This window comes from Gymnoscopelus microlampas (assembly GCF_963454915.1).
Source record: "Gymnoscopelus microlampas genome assembly, chromosome: 11".
In the NCBI taxonomy this organism is placed as follows: domain Eukaryota; kingdom Metazoa; phylum Chordata; class Actinopteri; order Myctophiformes; family Myctophidae; genus Gymnoscopelus; species Gymnoscopelus microlampas.
The window spans coordinates 41,147,617-41,172,366 of record NC_139948.1 but is presented as its reverse complement, the minus strand read 5'-3'; the positions used below and the strand labels follow the sequence as shown (position 1 = coordinate 41,172,366).

The following is a 24,750-nucleotide window of genomic DNA, read 5'->3' as shown; positions in this document are numbered from 1 at the left end:
TGCAGAGAAATACAGAAGTCTTCTTTTCTTTACTTTCACCAACAGTGTTTATTATTACTTGTTCTGGTAACGCGGTTTTGTCCAGTAAAAGATGTCTAGCAAGAGGATTCCTGTTCAACTCCAAGCAGACCATACCTCAGTGATCCACACGCGCGCACACACACACACTCACACTCTCACACTGGCACATACACATGCACACGCATGCTCCCTTTCTCTCTCACACACACGCACGCAAGCGCACACATACACACACGCAAACACACTATGCCAATGTCGCCTCACCCACCTACTTTCTCTGGCCTGCTACAAATATAACCATCATACAGTATTTACACACACACATTCAAATATATACAGAAAAACGTGCGCTCAAGGACAATCTCACTCACACACACACACACACACGCATGTACACACACACTCACACACACCTCATTCTCAGTACATACAGTACAGCCAGTCAGGAAGGTGCAGGTCAAGTGAGCATTAAGTCAACCGGAGAAATGTCCACAAGTCGTTGTCCTGTAGAGGAGCGGTTCCCATTCTTCACGCTGTTGTCCGTCCAACAGCTGCACTCCCCCCAGCCGCCGGATAGAGTAGGAATAATTATCCAAACAAGCAGGACAAGGCATTCGACAGCACAAGGCTTCAGACTCGTTCCATTACTTAAGAGGGTGATGGGCAGGGAACCAGCGCGGGACAGAGAGGGATGGAGGGCGAGAGGGAGGGAAGGTTTAGTTTAGCCATCCGACCATCTTCTGTTTCTTTGGAGCAACAACGGGAATGTCTGGTTGTCTTTCGAGTCTCAGTGTGTTGTAGAATACTTTCCTCTTAGTCTCTCTCCCTTTCCTTCATTTCTCATAGTTTTATCTGTTTGTTTGTGACCGTCTCTGACATCTTGAAAGCCCATATGAGGGCCGCGACCCCAGGCTGGGAACCACCGTTGTGGGGTGAAGTGTTGTAAAAGCTGACAGAGTCTCTGTCTCTGCCAGGACCTAACCTCTCCCCACAGCAAAGTCTCACTCAGACAATGTTCTGAAAAGACCCCAACCCTCCCGTTCCAGTGAATCAACAGGTTTTGTGACGTCGCCATCCATGGTAACGTCACAGTAGGGTAGTCACGATAACCTTGTTGGGTTCTTTTCTCTTTTTCATTTTTTTTTGGTAATATTGCCGTAATGGTCGGTTCAAGTGCGGAATGCATTTTGTCACATCTAGAATCCCAGTCCTTCCAAGGGAGCAGAAATGTGCGTATTCCCATGGTGCGTCTCATTAATGTGGTGTACACACTTAATTGGCTACCAAGATGTCTTACTACTGAATGCGGAAATGACGGGATCAATATGAAATTAAACATTAACATTGTTTTTCTATAGATCTACTGTATTCTCCACAAATCAGACACAAATGGCAATGTTGTTGTTTTTAACATCTTCTTGAAGCACCCTTTATAAGACAGGCTTTTGTGTTTATGCCAAGCTTACCTATTTATTGTTAGTGGCCTGTTTTATTTCTTTGTCATCAGATTTGGATGTCAAGACAAGTTTACTGTTTATTCCATTAATGTTAAGATATTCTTTTAAAGTGTTATACAAATAAAGTCCGTCAATATCATTAAGTACTTTTTTCACTTGAATTTCTTGTTCTAGGGCCCAGAGGCCAAAAAGCAAAGCAAATAAAAACAAGATTGCACTGCCACATGTGAGAGGAGATTGTCTTTGGGCCAATGAGCATGGAGAACAAAGCCACATGATTTCCTGTTTAAACCATAGAAAGTAAAAGGATCCTAGAGGCGACAAAATATTTCACTACTCAGGCTGGGGTTTGTTGTTCTTGTTGTTTTGTTTTTTTTGCAAGTTAGCATCTTTGCTAACAGTCAGTTTTTTCAGTTCAGCTGCTCAGCAATGACATCACCAGAGAGGCAGAGTCTCCACATCCCCAAGCCCTCCCCTTCTCCCTGAGAGCCAAGCAGAGAGTTGGAGGAGGGTGGATCATCTGAAACTCCACCCGGATACAGAGCCGAGCTGAGGGAGCTGATTGGCTGCAGTCTTGTCTCCGGAGTGAGACTGTATCCAATCACACGTGTCAGTCCTCAGGTCAGCTGGTCAGGTATCAAAAAAAGAACTGTGAAGGAAAAAGGGAGATTCATTTAATCCTTAATATGTCTTTATATCAAAGAATTCGCTTAATTTACTTTTTTAATGTAATGGGAGTTGAGGTAATTGTGGCGTATAGTACATTTTGAACTTTTAGCTACGGCCAGGGCCCAGGGGGATAGTTCACCACTTTGTCGGTCAGTCGGCCTGTCAAGCACAAATCGAGAGCTGCTCGCAGCCGACATGTGCGTTAAGTTCTGTTAACTGCCATTAACCACATGAAAAGTGTCCCTTTTCTGGACATGTCTTAATCTACAAGCTCACTATGTGACGTGTTGTGAGCGTGTAGATTGGCTATTTCCAGCAAAGAGATTTGGTGTAGGGGGGAAAAAAAGGAAAGTACAGACGGCTGGGGGACCCCAGTCAACGAAGTATATATACGGTGCCTGCTAGAGCAAAGTACTTAAAGGACGACTTCACCGATTTTCAACCTATCTTCATATAATTGGTCCTCACTAATACTCATGATAAAATGGTACTATTTTTTTCTACTTGGTCTGTGTCTCAGAGGAGGGCTGTGGACAGTTCAGAGTCCCGTCTACCAGTGACATCATCGATGGGGAATCCAAGCTAATAGAAACTGCAGGCTTTCTATTCCTGGAAAGTTGCAATGCAATAAAAGAAGCCATTGTTCTCGTGTTAATACAAATCTAAATAAAAAATGTGAAATCTTGTTGGGAAAAAAAAATCATGCCTAACGATGATGTCACTGGTAGACGGGTTTCTGGACTGTCCACAGCCCTCCTATGAGACACAGACCAAGTAGAAAAAAAATAGTACCATTTTATCATGAGTATTAGTGAGGACCTATTATATGAAGATAGGTTGAAAAGCGGTGAAGTCGTCCTTTAAACCCCAACTGCAATAGTGGAGCTGCTCAGCTCCCAGGTGTCATTGAACGCAAGTGCATACTGTGAAACGACAGCACATGCTCAGTGTTTATGCATTAATCCCCCCAGGTGCCAATCACTCACATCAACCTATCAGGCTCCAGCGCTACGTTTGAGACTCCACCCCCGGCTGGCCATTCTGGTCCCTCTCCTTGATTGACAAGTACATCTCCTCCTCAGGATCGTAATAGTAGAACTTCCTCAGATAGACAATCAGTGGTCTAGAAGGAGGACGACCGACAGACAGACAGACAGACAGACAGACAGACAGACAGACGGAGAGAGTAGAATAGAATATTAAAAGGTTTGGTTACAAATGGATAAATTAACACTTCACGATTTTACTTAGTGTGAGCTGTGAGTAAGTCAGTTATGAATGGTAATTTTCTCATAATGTTTTTCTCATATATGCTCAGTGCTCACATTATCCTGCTTACATTCATTTGCTAAGTCTCCATAAATATTGCTAAAAATACTAAATGTTAGAAAGGAAAGGTCTTCAATGGTTCTCATTCATTCAGAGTAGCTACTGTATAGTAAGGTATTCTTGTCATGATCGGCGTCACTACAAAAATTACTATGACAGCTACAGCTCGTTAGGGTTATAGAGAATGAATGTACCCGCAAGTGACACATCTAGGCCAATCAGAAAGGTGTCAAATGAATTCAGGCTGCAGGCCGAAATGGTCAAAATGTGACTTTGTGCGGGCCGGATTACTTTTAGTCTGTGCATGCGAGCTCCCAACGCTGAAATGCTGTCATAGTTTCTGGTCACACAACACATGAAACATGATGGGTAACATCTTAGGCCAGGGGTCCTCAGAGTTACAACAGGGGGGCCGCCAAGTTGTGTGTGATAGGATTATTATTTTTTATTTTTTTACATAAACCACTTGAACTCTAGCATCCCTATTCTGAGGGGAACATTAGCCAAACATAGCAGATTTTGAACTGTTCATGATCACTAGTGTAACTATTGATCACGGATTGATTATAAAAGGTTGGATTTTCAGTGTGCGGCACCAGTCCGCAAACAAGTGAAATACTCCTTTAGAGAAAGACATGTTGCCTCTACGGAATACAAATGATTAAAATCAGTCGTGGCGACAGAGAACTTTAATCCATGGCTGCTAATAATATGGTTACAATCAGAATTGTTTATAATTATAAACAATTTTATAGTAGCATTTTTCATTATGACCCTCTTCTCCATGTTAAATAAATATCTCCATCTGCAGGTGGCATAATGTAACTGCTGCACAGCAGAAAGTCAGAAACAGTTTTGTTGACTTTCATTCTGTCCAGTGATGCCACTACTGCGACTGAGCAGGAATGCAAGAGAATCTTGGGAAATGTAGGGCAAAGTTATTGTGCGCAGCTACCACTTTGGTCAAAGTTGCCACTGAAAAGCCATATTACATAGTGTTGCTTTATACATTGCACTTATTCTGTGGTGAAACTTTTTGGGCTCACGGTTTGGTCCAAATTAAATCCATAATTGTGTGCTATTTCCTCAGTCAAGTTGGCCACAGTCAGCCTTGAAAGCGCTGGGGGAACAATGTACACAGTTGTGCACTCCTTCTCAACATGCCTACCTACTAGATTCATCAGTAAGTGCAGGTATGTAATTATAAGTACTACAGATGCTCAGGTGGACAAAATTCAGCAGAAATGGCACTCTGTACCAGTGAGTACCGGGCCCAATTACAGCACCGTCTGTAACAACTCTGTCATGTAGAAGGGTAGACTTTTGTTAATATTATTTTCAAACAAAAGAGCATCAAATTGCAGATGGCTGAGTCCACTGGCTTTAATAAAATGAACAGTTCTGATTACTACACTGGCATCGTCAATTCCAGGCTTTTGCTGAATAACACCTCAGCACCAATTCCACAAACCCCTCTGTGACGGTCAGAGAAGCATCAGCACACAAATTAATATTCCCACTTGAGCTTTATGAGTCATGTCTAGAGACATGGTCTAGAGAGGAGGCGACAAATGACATCACTTGGTATTTTAGCTGACTGTAAAACTCTCCTGCAAGGTGGCTCACCTGGTAAGACAGCACACCACATAAATAATAAGGCCATAGTCCTTCCTGCAGCTGGCTCGGGTCGGATTCGGGTTTGAATCCGGCCCGAGGTGCTTTGCTGCATGTCACCCCCGTCTTTCCTGTCTCTCTCTCATTGATACCATCAGAAATGAAGTAGAAATGTTGAGGAAAAGAAATAATAATAAAAGAAAAAATGATCTCCTGAAAGGTGCCCGATTCTCACGCAGCACGACACGCGAGCTTGTACATCGACTATTTTCGGCTTTAACACTAAAATGTTGACGTCCTCTGAAATATAAATGTGTGCGTGTGTGTGTGTGTGTGTGTGTGTGTGTACACATACGTTGGTAAGGGCAGCTCCTGGATGTGGTCTATACGGACCAGCTGTCTGATACAGAAGCGACAGAGGTGTTGCAGGGATTTCACACTGCTGAACCTGGACACTGGATACAACAACTGGACTGGAGTAGGGGGCAGGCCTGGGAATCACACAAACGCACGCACACACACACACACACACACACACACAATTTTAGTCAAAAACCCTCTGTAGCAGCAGTTCTCAATTTCTTGACTTGATTTTTCAAGTCAAGGACCCCCCAAATTGAAATGTATTTGGCCGCGGCCCCGTCCCATCTGAAAAGGGTTTGTGCCACGGACCCCCAGTAGAGAAGATTCAAGTTAAATCTTCTCTTCAAGATGTTCAATATTTTTCAAAGATTTTCTAAAATAGCTGATGTGAGCTTGTAGATCTGCTGTTTGTCAGGGTTAGTTAATAGGCTATTTTTGAATAGCCAAAGACATCTAAAATGACACAGATGCGTTCCCGGATTGAATGGATTAACAGCAGCAGCATCTGACACAGTGCGTCAGCCACAGCTCCACACGGATCAACCGCAACTATAGCAGCAGCACAGCCACCATGCCCCATAGCTTATGGCAATATGAGTGAAGCTTCTTTCACTGGGGCAGTGTTCATTTCATCGACTAAAACTATGACAGATTTTTTTTTCACTGACCAAAACTAAATAAAAAAGCTAAATAAAAACCAAGGTATGATGACTAAAACTACGACTAAATACATTGGTAATTTCGTCAACAAAAAAAAACTAGACTAAAATGTTAGGGAGGGATTAGCGGAGATCCAGTAGAACTAAGACAAGTCATTTTATGCCTGGTTGTGCGTGGGTGTCGAGCTCTGAAAATAGCAGATTTACACGCATTGTGAGCTTGTAGATGAGCTTTTTTTCCCCTGCACACAGCTAAGTATAAATCAGGCGTTACGACGCCATCATGGCCCGCCAAAAATATGTTTTTGTTGACTAAATCAACTGTAGATTTAGTTGACAAAGGTCTTATGATATTTAGTCAACTAAAACTAGACTAAAACTAAGGCATTGCAGATTAGCTAAAATAGGACTAAAACTGAATAATTATATTGAAAAGACTATGACTAAAACAGTAAAACTACATCAATATTTGCTGTCAAAATTAACACTGCACTGGGTTAGGGGCAGGGCTAGAGCAAGCCCACCATTACGATAAATATTACCGGTCATTTAAATTCTTAATGTTTAAAATACTTTGTGTTTTTACGATTTAGAATCAGATTTTTATCTTTAAAGATTTGAGCCGACAGCTTTTAAAGTGAACGATTGACATGTCTACCAAACAGAGTATATGCACAAAGAACAACAGATACATGGAAAGACAGATAGACAAATGAGTACACGGAAACAGAGTATATGCACAAAGAACAACAGACAGACACATGGAAGGACAGATACAGATGAACAGATGAATAGACGGAAACAGAGAGCCCTGTTTGGTGGATGGTTACCAGGGACACGGGAGCGCAGGAAGTAGAGGAACTTTCCATTCTTGGAGTGCATGATGGCTCTCTCTATGAACTCTACCACCGAGTGACAACGGTCTTCAAACTTAGGATGACACCACAGACTAAATGTACCTGGAGGACAGACACAGAGAGAGTGAGAGTGAGAGTGAAAAGATAAAGGAAGAAACCACAATAAAGTCAGGCATTTGATATGTTATTTCTAGGGGTGTGATCATTCAAACATTTAAATTAAATTGGTGTCTCGTTAAAGAAGCACAACAACCTTTTTTATATAGAAAATAAATGACACCTTAATATATATACACACACACACACACACACACACACACACAACTAACATGAACAGATTCTGAAAATGGAGCTTTGCTTTATATAGGAAAAAAAGGTGGAACACAAAATACAGAAACAATCTGACTTAGACAGAAGTCACCAAGAAGTATATGTTTTGAACCAATGTTTTGCCTGAATGTGTGCGTGCGCGCGCCTTACCCCTGTAGTGCTCCATGCGCGTGTGGTGTGTGACTCCCTGGGACCTGAAGCTGAGGCTGAGGATGTATCGAGGATCAGAACTGTCCCGAACCAGGAAGGAACCATCGGGTTTACCCTTCAGCTTCATCTCCGCATCCTCCCAGTTCATGGGACCCCAGTACCAGCCACACTGTAAAACACATCACCTCAACATTACACTCATACGGGTATTACGGCACATGGCCTGAATCCGCCATTCCTTCAGCGGGTCAAACAACACAACTTTCACCATTGGAATTGCATTACGGAACATTTACACATTGTATGGATTTCCTTTTGTTATAGCGCAAAACTATGGTGACGTATTGTAGTGCAGGTAATTGCAACAACCACCGATCTTTGAAGACAGCCAAATATTAAAAACTTTCTAAACGCGATTCTGCCCATAATCATATACCCAAAAGAGGGACACCAGTTTAAAAGCAGTTTAATGATTTTCTCACAAGTTTTCATCTGCTATTTTGGACCTTTTAAGACAAAAATAAGTAAAATCAGTCGTTTTGGGATGGTTTACAATAAAACAGGTGCAAGTATTTACAACATATATCATATCAACAACGCAATGGCTGTTGGTAATCAACACTAGCAAAGCATGAAATATTTCAAGATTTGAATGAATTAAGTACATTTAAGTACTACCAGGAGACAATAGGTCGACACAATACAGTAGGTCTTCCAGGAAGAAGACCTATTGTCTCAAAACGTTAGTGTATTAAATAAAAAAAGTTATTGCATCGTGGCTACTAGTTGTGTGAGCTCCTCTCCTTTATAAAGCGTTTTAATTAGTGACATCAGCTGGTGTGTTGCTTGGTTGGAGTGAATACACTCTGGGTCAAATTGACTTGCCGGTACTTAGCATATCGTTTTAGATGCATTCTGTTCCCACAAATGTTTTATTTAGGTTCACTAGCCTAGAACACATTTTGCTTGTCATTTTAAGCCCACTTTGTCTTATCTTGCCCTCGGTGCAATGCAGGCAATGCCTTATGCAATATTACACCAGTGTGCTATGTTTGTTTTAACGCAATGTGTCCACAACCTCTAAATAGAATAAGACATTGTTCCCACCTGGGTGTGGGGGGGTGGGGCATGGCAATGCACAATCAAGGCGCAGGAGTATGTTTCATTTGAGCATAGCAACTGTGCATAAGACAAATCAAAACTACATCATAAGCCTTATGTAAGACATCATATTGCTATTTTAAGGGCACAACATCTTATATAAAGTGATGCGCGCCCACATGGGTGGGCACACAATTCAAGTACACGTGCTCGACACACACTGGAGCGCATACTAGCAAGGAACATACAAATAAAAAGTTTGTTCCATTCCTAAACTTAGTCTAGCGACGCAGATATCTCCCAGTAAAGTCCATCAAGTCCGTCAAGCCTCAGCAGCATGATTATGACAGTAACATACCAATGAGTAGACTTGTGAGAATCTGCACGTCACCAGAAATATCAACTTTCTTGTATTTATCCCTCAACTTGATCCAACAGCTGTCTGACCATTACATAAAACCTTGCTGCCTGTTTACAGTGTGAGTGAGGAATGAGACAAACACATCTAAAACCCAAATAAGTGCACTTAATTGTAGTAGACAGATTTCAGATTTCAAGTACACTGGCGGAGGAGAAAGAGGATGATTTGGGATTGACCATTATCAGTTTCCCTTCACACAATTTGTAATAATAACTGTCTAAAAATGGTGTTTACAACGTATCTGATAAAATAAAATAAAAATTGACACAAAAAAAACAACTTCCAGGTCAGCACCATGGACAGTGCCGACAGTCACTGAACTAGTGGTACAGTATTCATGGGTCTCCCAAAACTCTGAGATTACACCCGAGACCCGGCGTACAGATTCGGTTCCATGTTTTATTATGGTCTATTGGCTCCGGGTTGGGTCCTATTCTATTACCAGAAGTCCAAGGTCTGTTTTTCATTATGTGTAATACCCGAGTGGATCAAAGATGATGATCAGAAGAGAAATGGATGAAGACCTGGGTAACTTGCGGATGAGAAAAGTTGAGAAAAGTTGAGCTGCGTACCAGTGAGTTGCGTCAGAGCAGAGGAAAGGTGCATAGTAAAGATGGATCTAATTGTTATATGCACTACTGCAACTATTTGTTTAATCCTTCATTTAACATGCAGTTTAATTTCATAGTCACTTATATTCATAACCAGGGCAGGAATTTCAGGGAGGCCACGAAATTTCAGGGAGGCCATGGCCGTCATTGCCCCACAGTTTGGCCTTGTACCCCACAAAAAATGACATGCCCTGAGGCCACAGTGGCCTTAAAGCCCCAGCGGACTGTACCACTTTCTCCTCTGTCTCTTTCTTCTAGTCAATATGTAGACACCAGTGTCTCTTTCTGTCCAGTGTCTTTTGTTGAGATTTTGAATTCTTCACTTCCCTGAGTGAAGAATTCACTCACTTCACTTCCTCTTTAAACCAATCCAGTGACTTTGATTGGTGCAGGGCTGAGCATGGATCCGATTGTAAATACCATAATTTATTTATTTCACAGCAGATAGTCTACATATTACATTTAAAATCATCCATAACCCTTAAAGTCAATGAATTCTTTGCAATGGACTAAAATCTTATTTATTTGATGGCCTTCCTGCCCTGGCATTTGGCCTTTGTGCCTTCAAAACATGGACAACATCAAAGGCCAAGTGGCCTTGCCCCTAAAATGACGAAATTCCAGGCCTGTTCATAACAGAAGAATGGATCAATAAATGTAGGCTGCTACATAGCTGATAGATTCCATTATGGAGTAGCCTATAGCAGTGGTTCTCAAAGGGGTTGTCCGAGGACCCCCAGGGGTCCTTGGGGGACTTCCAGGGGGTCCCGAGCATAATTAGCTAATATAGCGTTTTTAACCCTAAATTATACTTTGGCTATTTTGGAAAAATCTGGGTCCGCGGCCAAAATAAAATCATTTTGATGGTTCTTGACATTAAAACGTTTGACAATCACTGGCTATCAGTGTCTATCATCTACTGGTAGAACGGCATTTTAATAGCAATTATAATCATTGGGTTTGTTTGTATAGAATACTCTCTCAGATCCCGGGTCTCTCTGGTCTCTCAGACAATGCCGGGTTGGTTCTCCAATATATCAACACCAAATGGATCACCGAACAAATGTCATAACATACAGTAGCAATAGACCAGGGTCTATTAGTCATCCCTCATACCAGATTAATAACCAAAGGCGACAGAGCCTTTCAGTATGTAGCTCCCAGACTCTGGAATGCCCTTCCACTGGTCCTGAGAGCTGCAGGCATTTTTAAGAACCACTTAAAAACACTTCTGTTTAAACAAGCATTTGCGGAATGTCCATGATTTATTTTCTTCTGTGTGTGTAATATGTCTGCTGTTTTTGTTCCTGAGTTATATTGTACAGTTTGTGTTTATGCTAGTGCTATATAAATAAAATGTACTTACTTAAGCAATGTGAACAAGTGTAAGCGGGATATAAAGGTAGTCTGATTGGTTTGCTGTCTGTTCCACCAAAACCACACCTATGATTCATTAGGCTCATTAGTCCACAGACTTAAATTGCAAAGGGGCTTTTGCATGTCTGTCTCCAAATTAATGAGGTGTCGTTGCCAGGCACATAAGACATTGCGATAAGGCATTGTGCATAATAATGACAAAATAGGGCCCTGTGTGCCTCTCTCCTTTATGCGCATTTCACTGGATTTGCTAGTGCTCACTCAATTTGTGGGGGCCGGCTCTGCGCGGAATTTCTTTGCCTCCAAGAAGCAGGCGCACATTAGCAGGCTATGTTAAAGGACTCGTGTGATGGGGGCGATGGCCTTAAAGCTCCCACACAATGACGGCAATAGTCAAGCTCCTCCCTGCATCTCGAGTCTAAAATAGAAATAGAATCTACAATAGCACCGCACCTGGAATATCACAACCCACACTGTTGTGCTTGTACCAGGTGAATTTGTTTACAATGCACAAACAGATACAGTACAGTCAAGGACAACATTCAACGCACTAAACAGAAACAGAGAATACAATGAATGATTGTCATTTTTGTAATACAAGACACCAAATCATTTGTCCTGTCCTTTTTTTCTAGGAGTTTGTTTTGTTATGCAACTCCAGTCCAACCGCATTTCTTTTATGAGCAAGTCACCCAAATTCAATTTCTCTCAGTTGGAGGTGCATTGTGTCCTCCTCAAAATGTGACAGCATTCTCTTACTACATTTCAGCATCACTGGATTTAGCTTTTCTGTTTATTCTTGTGCTGGTTGAGCCAGTCCACAGCAACTTTTAAAGTTGAGCTGAAATTAAAAATGTGTTTTGAGATCACATCCCGGGTCATATGTGCTCCTACTTAACAATATGTGCCAAAAAGAATTATATATATCAAAATCCAATCATCATGTCACAAAACATGACGCAGTCTTACGTCAGCAAGTACCAACTATTTTCAACCAATAATAAGACATCCTCAATCAATCTTTCACACAAAGCTCAAATTAACATGCTACAGACACTAGAGGGCGGTGCTGCATGCAGTATCCAACATGGCAGCTGCGTTATAAACAACCTAATTTCACACCTACAAACGTACACCAAAATATTTTTCTGAAAACATTTTAAGTGAGAAACAGTCAATGCAGTAGCAACATCTTGATTCACATTTGATCAGCACTGCCTTGATAGTTTTGTTGTAGTAGATTCCATGCCCGAGGTGAGCAGCCATAATAATAAAGAACGATTTCGTCCCCACTCTTTTGGGGTATTTGTTATCACCGTATATTTCCACACATGTGAAACTTGTCCTCTGCATTTACCCATCCTAACTATTAGGAGCAGTGTGCGCTATTAGTACAGCACTCAGGGAGCAGGAAGGGGCTAAGAAGTTGTCTTGCTCAGATACACTTCAACACATAGACCGGGGCTGGGGCCGTTTCCCAGATGGCCTCTTTACCCATTCAGCTATGGCTTAGAAAAAATACATCACAACACAGAAGTTAGATACTGGCAAAATGTAATTTCAACCTAACTTTAAGCTCTGCTTCAAACACAGCCAGAAGGCAGTCCAAAGCACTGCTGCCTTTGTAAAAAATCAGACATTATTATTCCACGCACCTTGGGAGCGCACATTGCATTTAAGGTGAAGGGCAATTTGCGCTGCACCTCTGACGCACGCATATAAATCTGGGCCTCTGTCCTCTGTGGCAAAACATGACAGGAGAACAACTGCATGACCTACTGTACCTTCTCCAGCTCTCTGAGGCTGGTGGCAAAACTGCTGGCGTCGGGTCTGCTGAGGGGACAGAGGAGAGGCCGGGGGGTCAGCCTGGGAGGAGGGGGCTGGCCGTCTGGACGCAGGGGCACCGGCCGAGGCAGACCACGCAGGAAGGTGTCTGGAATCAACATACACACAAATATATCAAATCGTTGCTGTCGGGCAGAAACCTCCCATCTCCATATTCTAACTTTTTGTGTGTTTTTCGTAAATCAACGCCCTACTTGATCATAATACAGCGTCACAAAAAAGTATCAAAAGTAGCATATCTGCAAGCTCAACACGCGTTTTGAGCTTGTCGATCTGCTTTAGGACATCCGACAGAGACGATATAGAATTGAGAAAATACTGCACAGATATAAATAATATAAAACTGCACAGATATATAGAATATGATGCCTAAAATAACTATTATGTAAAACTTTACTCATGAGCTATGTACGTTTACAGAGCAGCGTTTGTTTTCCTCTCATAATTCTCACTAATTTAATATACACCGGAACTTCTGATCATATTCATTTTTTAAATGACAAGCAGTGAACAGATTTGGTTGTATGAAGGTAATGATGCTCTCTGGCACTGGTGTTTATCTGAACTGCTGTCATGGTGATTGCCTTTATCTGTATGGTAATTGCTGTCATGGTGATGCACGTCTGTATAAGGTATGTATCATTATGAAACTGTGGTGATCTGCATTGTAAACTGTCACTAAATAAACCCCCCTCATAGGACAATAACATTTATTTTATCATATTTGAGAGCTGTATGGGTTACCATAGGTTGTGAGCATATCCCCTTGCCTGTGTGTGTGTGTGTGTGTGTGTGTGTGTGTGTGTGTGTGTGTGTGTGTGTGTGTGTGTACCGTTGAGGCTGAGGCTGTGCTGGATGGTGCTTAGGGTGGGGGGGAGGGCCAGAGGTCGTGGGGGCAGGGACTGCATCGAGGCCCCCACACTGCGGTCCAGGAAAGGCCCCTGTTGCTGGGGGGGCCCACCAAAGTCATCTGGAGGAACAAGCATCGTCGTCAATATTTTTGCAATATTTTCCACTGCCCATACCGTACAACTAATCCCGAGTGCTGATTTGATTCAGCATTCACTCAGCATTTTGCAAGGATCATCAATTATAGTAGAAGCCCGGCTCCGAAAAGTCTTTGCTCTGAGAGAATCTGGCCCCGGGTCAATTCTATTTTATTGACCTGTGTTCCAATGCAGTGGTTTTCATGTCAAGGACCCCCACATTGTATTTGGCTGTGGACCCCCATCAAAAATGTTTTGTGCCTAGGACCCCCATACATGATGTGTTTTTTTTTTTTTTTTTTTTTTTTTTTAAATTTTTATCCCACGATTTTGTAACCCAAATTTTTTTCCCCCAGTGCCAATTGCCTATGTAATCCTGGGCACTACCTACCCTCTGCCAGCCTAGGGAGAGCCCAAGCTGAAGCTCATGCCTCCTTCAATGCATGAGGAGCAAGCAGGCCGCTTCTTATCACCCGACAGGGGGGAGTTTCCCTGGTTGGACATAGCGCGTGGAAGGAACACGTTATTCCAACCAGTTCCCTTCTCCTCCATCAGGCGCCCCGGCTGACCAGGGGGAGGCAGAATAGTGACCAGGATTACTACATGTTTTTGTGAGGGTATTAACTACCCTAGGAGACACGGGGAGAACATGCAAACTCCACACAGCGTAGGCCCTTTCACCAACCCCACCTACATACATGATGTGTGTTGATAAACAGCTTTTTTTTTTAAATAGCCTATCTACAAGCTCACAAGGATCTACAAGTTCACAAGCGTTGTGCGCATGTAGATCGGCTATTTTCAAATAGCCAATGTACAGAGATTCAAAGTGGTAAAATTGATTGATTGATTCAAAAAAATGTATCTGGGGACCCCACTTTGAGAACCACTGTTCTTATGCATCCATCTATCCATTTGTTCATATAATTATGTATCCACGAAGCTAGATGGACCACCCTTCCATTTATTCATGCATCATGCAGTCATCTGTCTATCCAATCACAAATTCTGTCTTACCCAGGTCACTCCTTTGAATTTACATAATACATATATAAAAAAAGGGGGGAAAATGCAGATCAGCATTTCTGAGTTATTTTACATTTACATTTCACAAGTAAATTACACCTTGCAGTGTCGACTCATTTGGAAAAATCCCCCTATTTGCAAATTGATGGAAGTGAATTAAGAGTTGGAGCTAAAAGCACCTCACATCACATTAAAAGGGACTTTTGATGATTTTATAGACATCAGAATGTTTTTTTTCCTCTTTTCTTTAATTTAGAGCAAACAGTGACATCACTTAGCTAATCTGTGTTGCGCACTCTGGCGTTACTCAACACTTCACATGCTGTTATACTCCACATGACAAGTAAATAAGTTTAGAGGTCTGAAATCGGCGACGTGTCCTGTTGTGACTAGAGCGAGCGAGTCCGTTTACCGAAGTGATGCAATTTCCTAAGGTGTAGCGCTCACTCTAGAGACACACAACACTTTAAAAACATGTTTTACTCCAAACTGAAAAAGAAAAACACTCTAATATCTAAGATCACCACAAGAACCCCTTTACGGTACGTTATGGGTAAGTTATGAGAGAAAGATTGGACAAAAAGGAAAGACAGAAAGAAAAGAAAAAGGCGAGAGGGGGAGAAGAGAAGTCAAGTGTACCAAGAAGACTGAGGCTTCGTCTGGGAGGCGGAGGGGGGGTCGGAGGGTGCTGACAGCTCACCCCCCTCCGAGAAATATCCACATCAACTAGAGACACCGTTTCACCTGCACACACACGTGCACGTGCGCACACACACACACACACACACACACACACACACACAAACACACACACACAGACAGACACAGTGTACACAGGTAGAAAGGAAAATCCGAGAGGAGAGAAGTGAAGAGGTGTTAGATGTTAACAGCTTTGAAAAAACAGAAAGTTAGCTGACTGAACAGCTGAAAAAGAATGCGCTATTATTATTATTATTATTATGAAAGGAGGAAGAGAAGAGAAAGAGCAGCAGCAATATGGGAGCTGACAATATTAAAGTTGACTATTTGACTAGCATTTACCAATATCTATGATCAGATATGGAGTTTCACCTGGGTAGTTGTTTTAACCACTTAAGGCCTATTTTATCATTTAAAAAAAAATATATATAAACAAATCTAAAGCAGCCGATCTCCAAGCTCCTAGCGTATGTGTCTTTGGACATTATGCCCAAAATAGGGACGACAGGTTGACTGTGGTTAATGGTAAAACTAAGTCTGCACACTGGTTCTCAGATCCACTTCTTTTTATTAGGACTTTATTTTCATTTTGTCCAGCACCTGCATTAGAGATTGGATGTGCATGCACTTTCTCCTTTGACTGTGGTTAATGACCAGCTCATCTGAATGTGACAAGAGTTGTTTATTTCTTTACTTCCTACCACTAGCACTGCAATGTAAATAGCTGATCTAAAAGCTCACAAGCTGTCGTGATATGACACACTGTGATTGTTGTTGCGTTGTTTTAATAGTTTTACTATTTTTGTCTTATTTTAGACAATTCTTGCCTAAAATAGGGACACCAGGTTGAAAGTGGTTAAAACAGCAAACCATCTGTTAGATGCAAAACAGAGCCTGTTGCAACTCTGTCTAAAAACAATAACAATTCAAAAGAAAATGTAGGAAACACAAAATTAAGGGATATTTACTCGCGACCCATAAAAATGTGTCCGCGACCCACAAACGGGTCCCGACCCAGTGTTTGGGAACAAGTGTTCTACTGTATCTATCAAAAGGGTAAAGGACGGGGCTTTAGAGAGGCGGGTAAACAAGGTTCTCCGGTACATTGGGATGACATTACTGTTCCTCTGTAAGCGGCAGCGGCACAGAGGAGAGACAAGTCACACAATGTCAGGTAAAAATACCTACACTGCCTGCACCCAACACAACACAGAGTTATACAGGACTATGTATGCACACGCACACACATACACATGTGTGCACACACACACACACACACACACACACACACACACACACACACACACACACACACACACACACACACACACACACACACACACACACACACACACACACACACACACACACACACAGGACGATATGAAAATTACATGTCATGATTATTGTGGCAATAAAATAATTGTGATTAACGATATTGTCACGATAATGAAGATATGCTTGAAATTAAAAATGCCACTTGAACCCCCAGCATCCCTATTCTGGGCTGAACGTTTGCCAAAAACAGCCGATCTACAAGCTCTACATTTGTGTGAGTGAAATAAGAGTGTACCAAATGCGCTATAGGGTATAAGTGGTACTGAATTTGAAGCTCAATAAAAGCCAATTCATCCTAGTGTATGACGGAGGACAGATTGCATGATAAATTGAAACCTCTGCATGATTGTGAGCAGTTTTTTATCACAATAAACGATAATATCGAGTATCGTCCCATCCCCAACTACAGATAATGTGCACATGGACACAGACACACACTCATTCAATGCTGATTGATATACCCCATTGCATGGATGCAGAAATACACTTGTGCATGTGCACGCACACGCACACACACACACACACACACACACACACACACACACACACACACAAACCTACCAGTGAATGGGGGAGTGAAGGACACAGGTGCAAAGGCACTCTGGGGCCTGGAGACCTGCAGCCTAGAAGACAAACAACACACATGGTAAACACGCGCACACGTTATTTAGCTGACAAACCTAGAAAGAGTCAAAACAGTTGGAATGCGCAGAAGAACAGCACAATCATTAAGGCCATGGTGTTGGGCTTTTAACATAGTAGTTCTGTGTCCTCGGAAAGAAACAAAGATTAAGAAAAAGTGAGTGGAGAGAGAGAGAGAGAGGCATTGAATGAGAGTAACGGTGAAAGGAAGAAAAATAAAACGGGAAGAAAAAACGACTAAAAAACGACATGAGTGCAAGGATGATGCACTCTGCACTGTAGTGTGATGACATCAGTAGTCAGTACCACTGGCATGACATGAAAACAGCAATGATGCCGCTGCGAGTGTCAGTGCCTTGAATAGTTTTCAGCAACTGCCGCCACTGGAATGTTGGACCGAGCGCGGGCTGCCTCCTTCGCCATGGTAACGCATCGCTATATCTGCGGATCACGAACTGCGCCGATGTTTATTTCCATGACAACATTACATGAGGTTCTACGCCCGCTGTCCTAAAGGCATTGTATCCAAGTGACCACTAAAGAATGCATTTAAAATTCTTGCCACTTAGCTGATGCCTTTATACAGGGTGAATGACAGTGCATGTGACAGTGTCACCGCCGGCGTACACTGAATGTCTTAAAAAGGTTTTGTTTTTGAATTTTGCATGTTATTTCTATTTGTAGTCCACTTTGTTCTTATACCTTGCTACAAACATGTTGTCAACTCATTCCTTTAGACGCTAAATAAATAACAGAGATTGTTATAAGTAGAAATAGTAGTACTGGTAATAGTAGCACAAGCAGTAGTATTGTACTAGTAGATAAATGCACCTTAGTAATAATAAATAGAGCAGTAGCACTAGTTGAATGTCCCGCCCTCCAATGTAGCTTGCAATTAGTTCAGTAACTTTATGTGTAACTTTATGTATTAAAGTTCATATTTCCAATGCACACCCCGATCAATTATGTTTCACCTGTTATTTCCGTTGGTGCTTCCTCTCTCTTACCTTGCGCTGTCCTGTTCCTGGTTGCTGGAGGAGGACCCCCACACATCGAGCAGACTGCCCCCAGAAGAGGTGGATGAGGCCAGGGATGGTCTCTTGTCCAGAAGGCCTCCTGACCCACCGCTGGAGCTCTTGGTTCGGAACAACTTACTGAGACGCACCTTCAGAGATCCCCCCTTCCTTGACTTCCTCCGGGGGGTCTTGTCTCCCTCCGCTCCTCGTCCGCCGACATCCCCTTCCAGGACAACCAGGGGGGAAGCCGACCGCCCCGCTCCCCCGGAGCTGATGCCCAGCTTGGGCGTGGTGGCTCGGCTCTGGGGCTGCGAGCGAGACTGGTGTTGGGGCCGGTGGCCGGCGGGACCAGAGCTGGACGACGGGAGGGAGTCTGGCAAGACCTGCAGCCCGGCCAGGGCTGCTGCGGCCTGGGGAGCTTGAGGCTGCACAGGGTGATAACAGGGGTTGGATGCGGAGACGTGAGCGGTGTTGGCGCCGGTGGGAGGGTTGCTGCTGGTGGTGGTTAGGTGTGGGTCTGTGAGGGGGCCAGTAGAGGGACCTAATGACACAGCGGCACCCATGACAGCCAGCGACTGGCGGCAGTTCTGGTCGGTGCAGACGCCCGCCTCCTCCGCCAGCCGGTGGACCTGACGCATCAGACCACTTAACGTCCCACTGGAGAACATAGACCCCGCGCCTCCCATCATGCCTCCTCCTCCTGCCCTCTCGCCCTGGTCTGTGTCCCCCGTGTCCCTGTCCTCCACCTCTCCTCCTCCGCCCTCACCGAGCACGCCCACGTCTTCAGACCCGAGACCCTCGAGGACCAAGAGAGCGTCGCTGGTCTCACTCGGGTCCTCGCCCGGGCCCATGCTGCCCGTGCCCGATGTCAGAACACTGTGGCAGGAGCACCTGGGCAGAGGAAGGACCATCTCTCCCTCCCCTCCTCCAACTCCCTCTCTCCCCTCCTTCGTCTCTACGCCGTGTCCCAGTTGCCCCAGCCTCCGGGCCAGGGCGAGGACAGGGTCCTCCCCCCCAGGAGCACAGGTCTTCCTGGGGTCCAGGAGACCCAAACGTAGTGTCTGTTCCAAGAGTCCTGGGGGCCACTTGGCCAGCCGATCTGTCAGCAGTAAGCGGTGCCGGTGGCACAGAACTGGACCGGACTCAGAGTCCAGGAGCGGGAGAACCGGCTGTGTCTGGGACTCCGACACAACCTTGGACAATTTCAGTACCGGGTGCCACTGGAGGTGCTGCGGTTGTTGTTGTTGTTGTTGCATGTTGTCTTCTGCAGAGGAGATGCAGTGTGTGTTGTCCTTACCACCGCCGAACCCGGTAGGAGACGCAACGCCGCCAGGTGAGGTGATGCTTCCTGAGTCCAGGTGATGCTGAGGCTGCGATCTGTCAGCCTCCCCGCCGCCGGTACCCACCGGGAGATGGAGGTAGCCGGGAGGCGGCTGCTCTAGCCCGCATTCCAGAATCCCATCACTGGATCGGAGCAGGTTCTGGAAAACCATCAGCTGTGCCTCCGTGCCGAAGTCCCCGGCTCCGGGCGGCGGGGGGGACAGCGGAGCTTCGGACCCCGGCGAGGCCTGGCTCAACACGACCCCGGTGTCCATCTCTCCTTTCCTGGGCAGCGGCGAGCTGTAGTGCGGCGAGGCCGAGCCGAGGCCCGTGGACGGGTTGCCGCTCCGGTCCAAGTCGAAGCCGTTGTTGATGTTGTTCTCGTGATGATGACCCAGCGCGGCTTTGACGGCACCGAACCCGCCGCCCCCCGACATCAACCCGCCACCCCCTGACATCCTGTCCTCCGGCTCGTCCAGCCGGTCGTACTCGGCCGCGGACACCAGGCGCATCAAGACGAAATCTGGAGACATATCTTGTTGCGCGTTACTCATTATTATTTATTATTACGACTAGTTTCCGTATAGCTAGCTAGGCTACAACGGGGCTCCGTTCTTACATAACATTGATATAAATAAACAGCTCGGTAGCTAGCTAGCAGCTGCAAGCACATCCTCCTAGCTAACCTAACGCTAGCCTGGTATAGATAGCCCACCTAGCCTGGCAGCGGCAGCCCGGCGGAGAAGAACCGCACGACAGCCATTTAAAGTTCCGACCCGGTCGTGTGGGTGTAAATAAATCCACTCAACGCTGCCGTGCGGAGAGATAAACAGCGATATTACGGCCCGACACTGCATGTGAATGAATAAGTGGCCAGGCTAAAGGCTCAGGCTAACCCTAGGATAGCCTCCTCCTACAGAGTCCTCTTCCTCCGGAGACAACATGGATGTAATGGGCGGCTGCGCAGCAACGGCGACATCAATAATGGGTTTTTCCTCTGATTGATGCCGGAGGGGAGGCTGCTTGCTCTGCTCTGTTCTCTGTGCTCTCTACCGACGGGCTGCTGCTGCTGCACCCTGAGCCCCCCGCGGCGAGCAAACCCCACCAGTTGTTGCCATGTCCACGTATTATAAGTGACCTTGTGCTTGTTTTTCTGTAAAGTATGCTTGTAAATATTGGTAGTGAGTTGCATTGTGGGGGGGGGGGGGGGGGGGGGTTTCTGAAGTGTAGTGGTTGCTTATTTGGGCTGGTTTCCTAATGTACCAGTTGTTCTTTTTGAGCAGTGACAGCCGCTCCAAGTGACTGAGTGCTTGTATGTATGTATGTCTGTATGTATGAGCACCAACAACACAACAGCTGCAGCTGATTGTGATTGCAACACAAAGATGCAACCAGTTACACTAATTAAACACAAACAGAAGACAGTGCAACACATGCATACACTTAAAGGCAGACTAGGTAACTTTGAGCCTAAAATTAGAATATATATATAGCCTATATATTTATTTTTCCCCTGTTTTCCTGCAGAAAGATACACATCCCTCTTGCTGTATTTTTGTTTTGTTCCACTGTTTATATTGACATTCATCTCTTACAGGGACTGAGAAGTTTTTGGGGAGAGAGGGGGGGGGCTTGGCCGGGGCTCTTAATTGATCCCTTTGAACTTCAAAGGGGTTGTGCACTGAGTTGATTGATTGGGCCATAAAAGTGCTCTCTCTAATCAATGAATGCATCAGAGACAGCAATCACTTTGAAACCTGTCAGAGAGGGGGGGGTGTGTACACACACAGATCTGAAAAGCTACCTAGTCTGCCTTTAAAAGTAACTAAATGAACCTTTACACATACTGTGGCACTACAGCAGTGTTACAGCAGTTTCTAACGTTTCAAATGTCCATAACTCGGTGACCATTGCTCTAATCAGCGTAAATAGAGTAGTACTGCCTGAACCCCCCGCCCCCACCCATCTGAAAATATTTTGTGCCAGGGCCCTCCATACAAGATTTGTGTTGGTTAAAAAGATTATTAGATTATTTTCTTTAAAAAAAGAAAATAGCAGATCTACAAGCTCACAACACGTTGTGCCTTGTGAGTTTGTAAATCTGCTATTTTCAAATAGCTGTAGCTAGTCGCTTTCTTTTTGGGCTTGTCTTCATAGACCTATAGTTGCTTATTTCTCTCGCAAAATCTGGCAACACTGAACCCCACCCGCTGTACTTCCGTGTACTACACTGTAAAGACCCCCAGTGTCGATTTAACTCCGAGAGTGTACAGACTGTACACATGGAACCAAATGGACTCAGGATTTTACTGTGTATGCAGTTACCCACCACCAGACCCCCCTGTACACCCCCACTGTACACAATTCAGCCTCTCTCCCTCTCTCTCACTCCTGTGTGTATCATTTAAAGCATTCTGTGGTCATATGAAACATGACTTAATATGCGAACAAAAAACCCATTGATTCAACAATGGCTTGAGGCATTGTACCAATTCACTGTCAGGCATCTACATTAATTATTATTATTATGAACACAGTGTCTTTGGACTGGGTAAAGTTGCCTCCAGACCAGTAGAACATCCCCTTGAGGTTCCATCCATATGCTATTAGCCAGACAGCTGTGCCACAGTGCTGATAGATAATATCTTCTATGATATCTTCAAGATATCATCTACATTACTTACTCTGTAGAGTTCTGCTACATGCTTCATGCAGTTGATGTCAGTAATACCCGCAGAAGATGGTTCAAGCCCACAATTTCTGTAACTGATACAGAGGAGAGGTAAGGCCACTCAGTCTATGTCATGGTGGGGAAGGTCATGTATATTTTTGGAGGATTCAACTAGCTGACAAATTGTTGTACACACCCTCAGTATGTTACTCTTCCAGGTTTACAGGCAAGATTTGCACAACGGTACCACGGACAGATCTCTGTCAAAGTTGCAGGACCCATGCTCAGGTGCAGGTCACACACCTGTGAACCTTACAGGTTATACCCCGTTGTACAGGTGACTAATCAACGATAACAACAATATAAAATACAATGCCATGCATTAGGCCTACTGAAGCGGAGAAATAACCACCCGAATTAAGTTTCCAAACTTTTACTGAGGAGTTTATTTGGAGGCTACAACTATGACTTATACGACATCAGGGTTTTTGCCACAGAAACCAACTGCTGGCTGAGCATGCCTAGCCTGGTAAACCCTCCCTCCAGGGAGGGTTTACCAGGCTAGAGCATGCCTGCTGCACAGCTTCTTCCAGAAGGACCCTGGCATCATTCAGTCTTTGCCTACAATGGAGAGCTGTACATTCTTGGTGGCAACTTGACACTTGCACTCCTCAGGAATACACACCCAGGACCCATAGAAGGTCCTGGGTTCGATTCCCGCCGGGGACGCTGTGGGCACTGGGGAGCGTGTTCTCTACTCCGCATCATCAGTGCCCATAACCTAGGTGGGGTTGGTGAAAGGGCCTCTCTGTGTGGAGTTTGCATGTGCTCCCCGTGTCCCCTAGGCCTAGGGTAGGTACCCTCACAAAAACATGCAGTAATCCTAGTCTCTATACTGCCTCCCCCTGGTCAGCTGGGGTGCCTGATGGAGGGGAAAGGAACTGGTTGGAATAACGTGTTCCTTCCACGTGCTACGTCTAACCAGGGAACCTCCCCCCTGTCAGGTGATAAGAAGCGGCTTGCTAGCTCTCATGCATTGAAGGAGGCATGAGCTCGGCTCTACTAGACAATTGGCACTGGGTGAAAAAATGGGTTACAAAATCGTGGGATAAAATTAAAAAAATAAAATAAGAAGGAATACACACGCCAAGTTTGAAGTTGATTGGTTGGACGGTCCCGAGATATGCAAAGGACAGGCATACACATAGACACACACACACGATGTGGCAAGTTTGTGGAATTTATAGAGACTAGGGCAATGCCCGTTGGGAACACTTGCCCCTCGGTTATGCAATACCCATTTAACCAGTTGTCAAGAGTTCTTAGTGCAGTATCCATTTTTATCATAGTAGTTACAGGCCAGTCTATCACGTCATGTGTTTGGAATGCTTATCCCTTCGGTTATGCAATACCTGTTGTACCTGTTATCAGAGTACTTAGTCCACTAAGTCCAGTATCCATTATCATAGTATTTGGAGGCCAGGTCTGATGTCAGTACTGTGACGTCAAAATAGGAATTCTGTAATTAAGTACTCTTTCTGTTGGCCTTATGTTGACCGGATGTTTTTGTCTGATGAACGTTTTTTGTCACATATGGTATGCACTATGCAGTGTCTCAGGGCCTAGACTGACTCAGTTGTTTTTGGCCCATAGTTGACCTCTTTTTTAACAGCCTTTATTACAACCTTTTCGGCAACCTACGCTCTTATAGGGTTTAGTTCAATTGTATTTTTCTCCTTCTCCGAACCACAAATCGTTTCACATCCGAGGCCTCTGGAACCACCGGCTTCGAATGCTAAATGCATTGATAGCATCCGAATCAGGTGCTGGAACAGGTTTCCTGCTCTGATGCACTTGCAGTTGGAGTAGTTAGCGAGGAGCAGGATGTATTCTGTGATGTGCATATGCTGTGTGGGCAGAGACTTAAGTTAAGTGCGTAACTTATTTAAACTCTGACTTGTACCGACTTGAGGCAAGACTTGTACTTGCCTCAACTCTCAACCTTGTAAGCTTGGTGTAGAGAGGAAGACAGGAAGACATCAGCGCTGATGATGATACATCTTTCCTATCAGATTGCATCTTGTCTCCGGAGTGAAGTTTTGGTTATCACAGAGCTAACTCACTGGAGTTAATAAATCTCTATAACAACTTAATATTGATTCAATTCAATTCAGTTTTATTATAGTGCCAAATCACAACAATTTGTCTTAAGATACAAGCAATAGCAACAGCAGTAGTACAAACTATG

At 44.3% G+C, this 24,750-nt stretch overlaps 1 protein-coding gene across 2 annotated transcripts; it reads right to left on the bottom strand.

Moving 5' to 3' along the window:
- Window positions 1-40: 40 nt before the first annotated feature.
- LOC311056306 (uncharacterized protein) lies at window positions 41-20,896 on the bottom strand. Of its 2 annotated transcripts, XM_084072833.1 has the most exons (10): window positions 18,503-20,896; window positions 17,415-17,476; window positions 15,456-15,560; window positions 13,637-13,774; window positions 12,744-12,892; window positions 7,450-7,618; window positions 6,943-7,071; window positions 5,446-5,581; window positions 3,134-3,270; window positions 41-2,127 (listed from the first exon to the last, which is right to left on the bottom strand). In XM_084072833.1, the coding sequence occupies exons 1-9, from the start codon at window positions 20,383-20,385 to the stop codon at window positions 3,156-3,158; spliced, it is 2,886 nt and encodes a 961-aa protein (XP_083928959.1). In that variant the 5' UTR covers window positions 20,386-20,896; the 3' UTR covers window positions 41-2,127; window positions 3,134-3,155. The 2 variants fall into 2 exon arrangements, with proteins under 2 accessions (XP_083928959.1, XP_083928960.1); XM_084072834.1 differs by lacking the exon at window positions 15,456-15,560.
- Window positions 20,897-24,750: the final 3,854 nt, after the last annotated feature.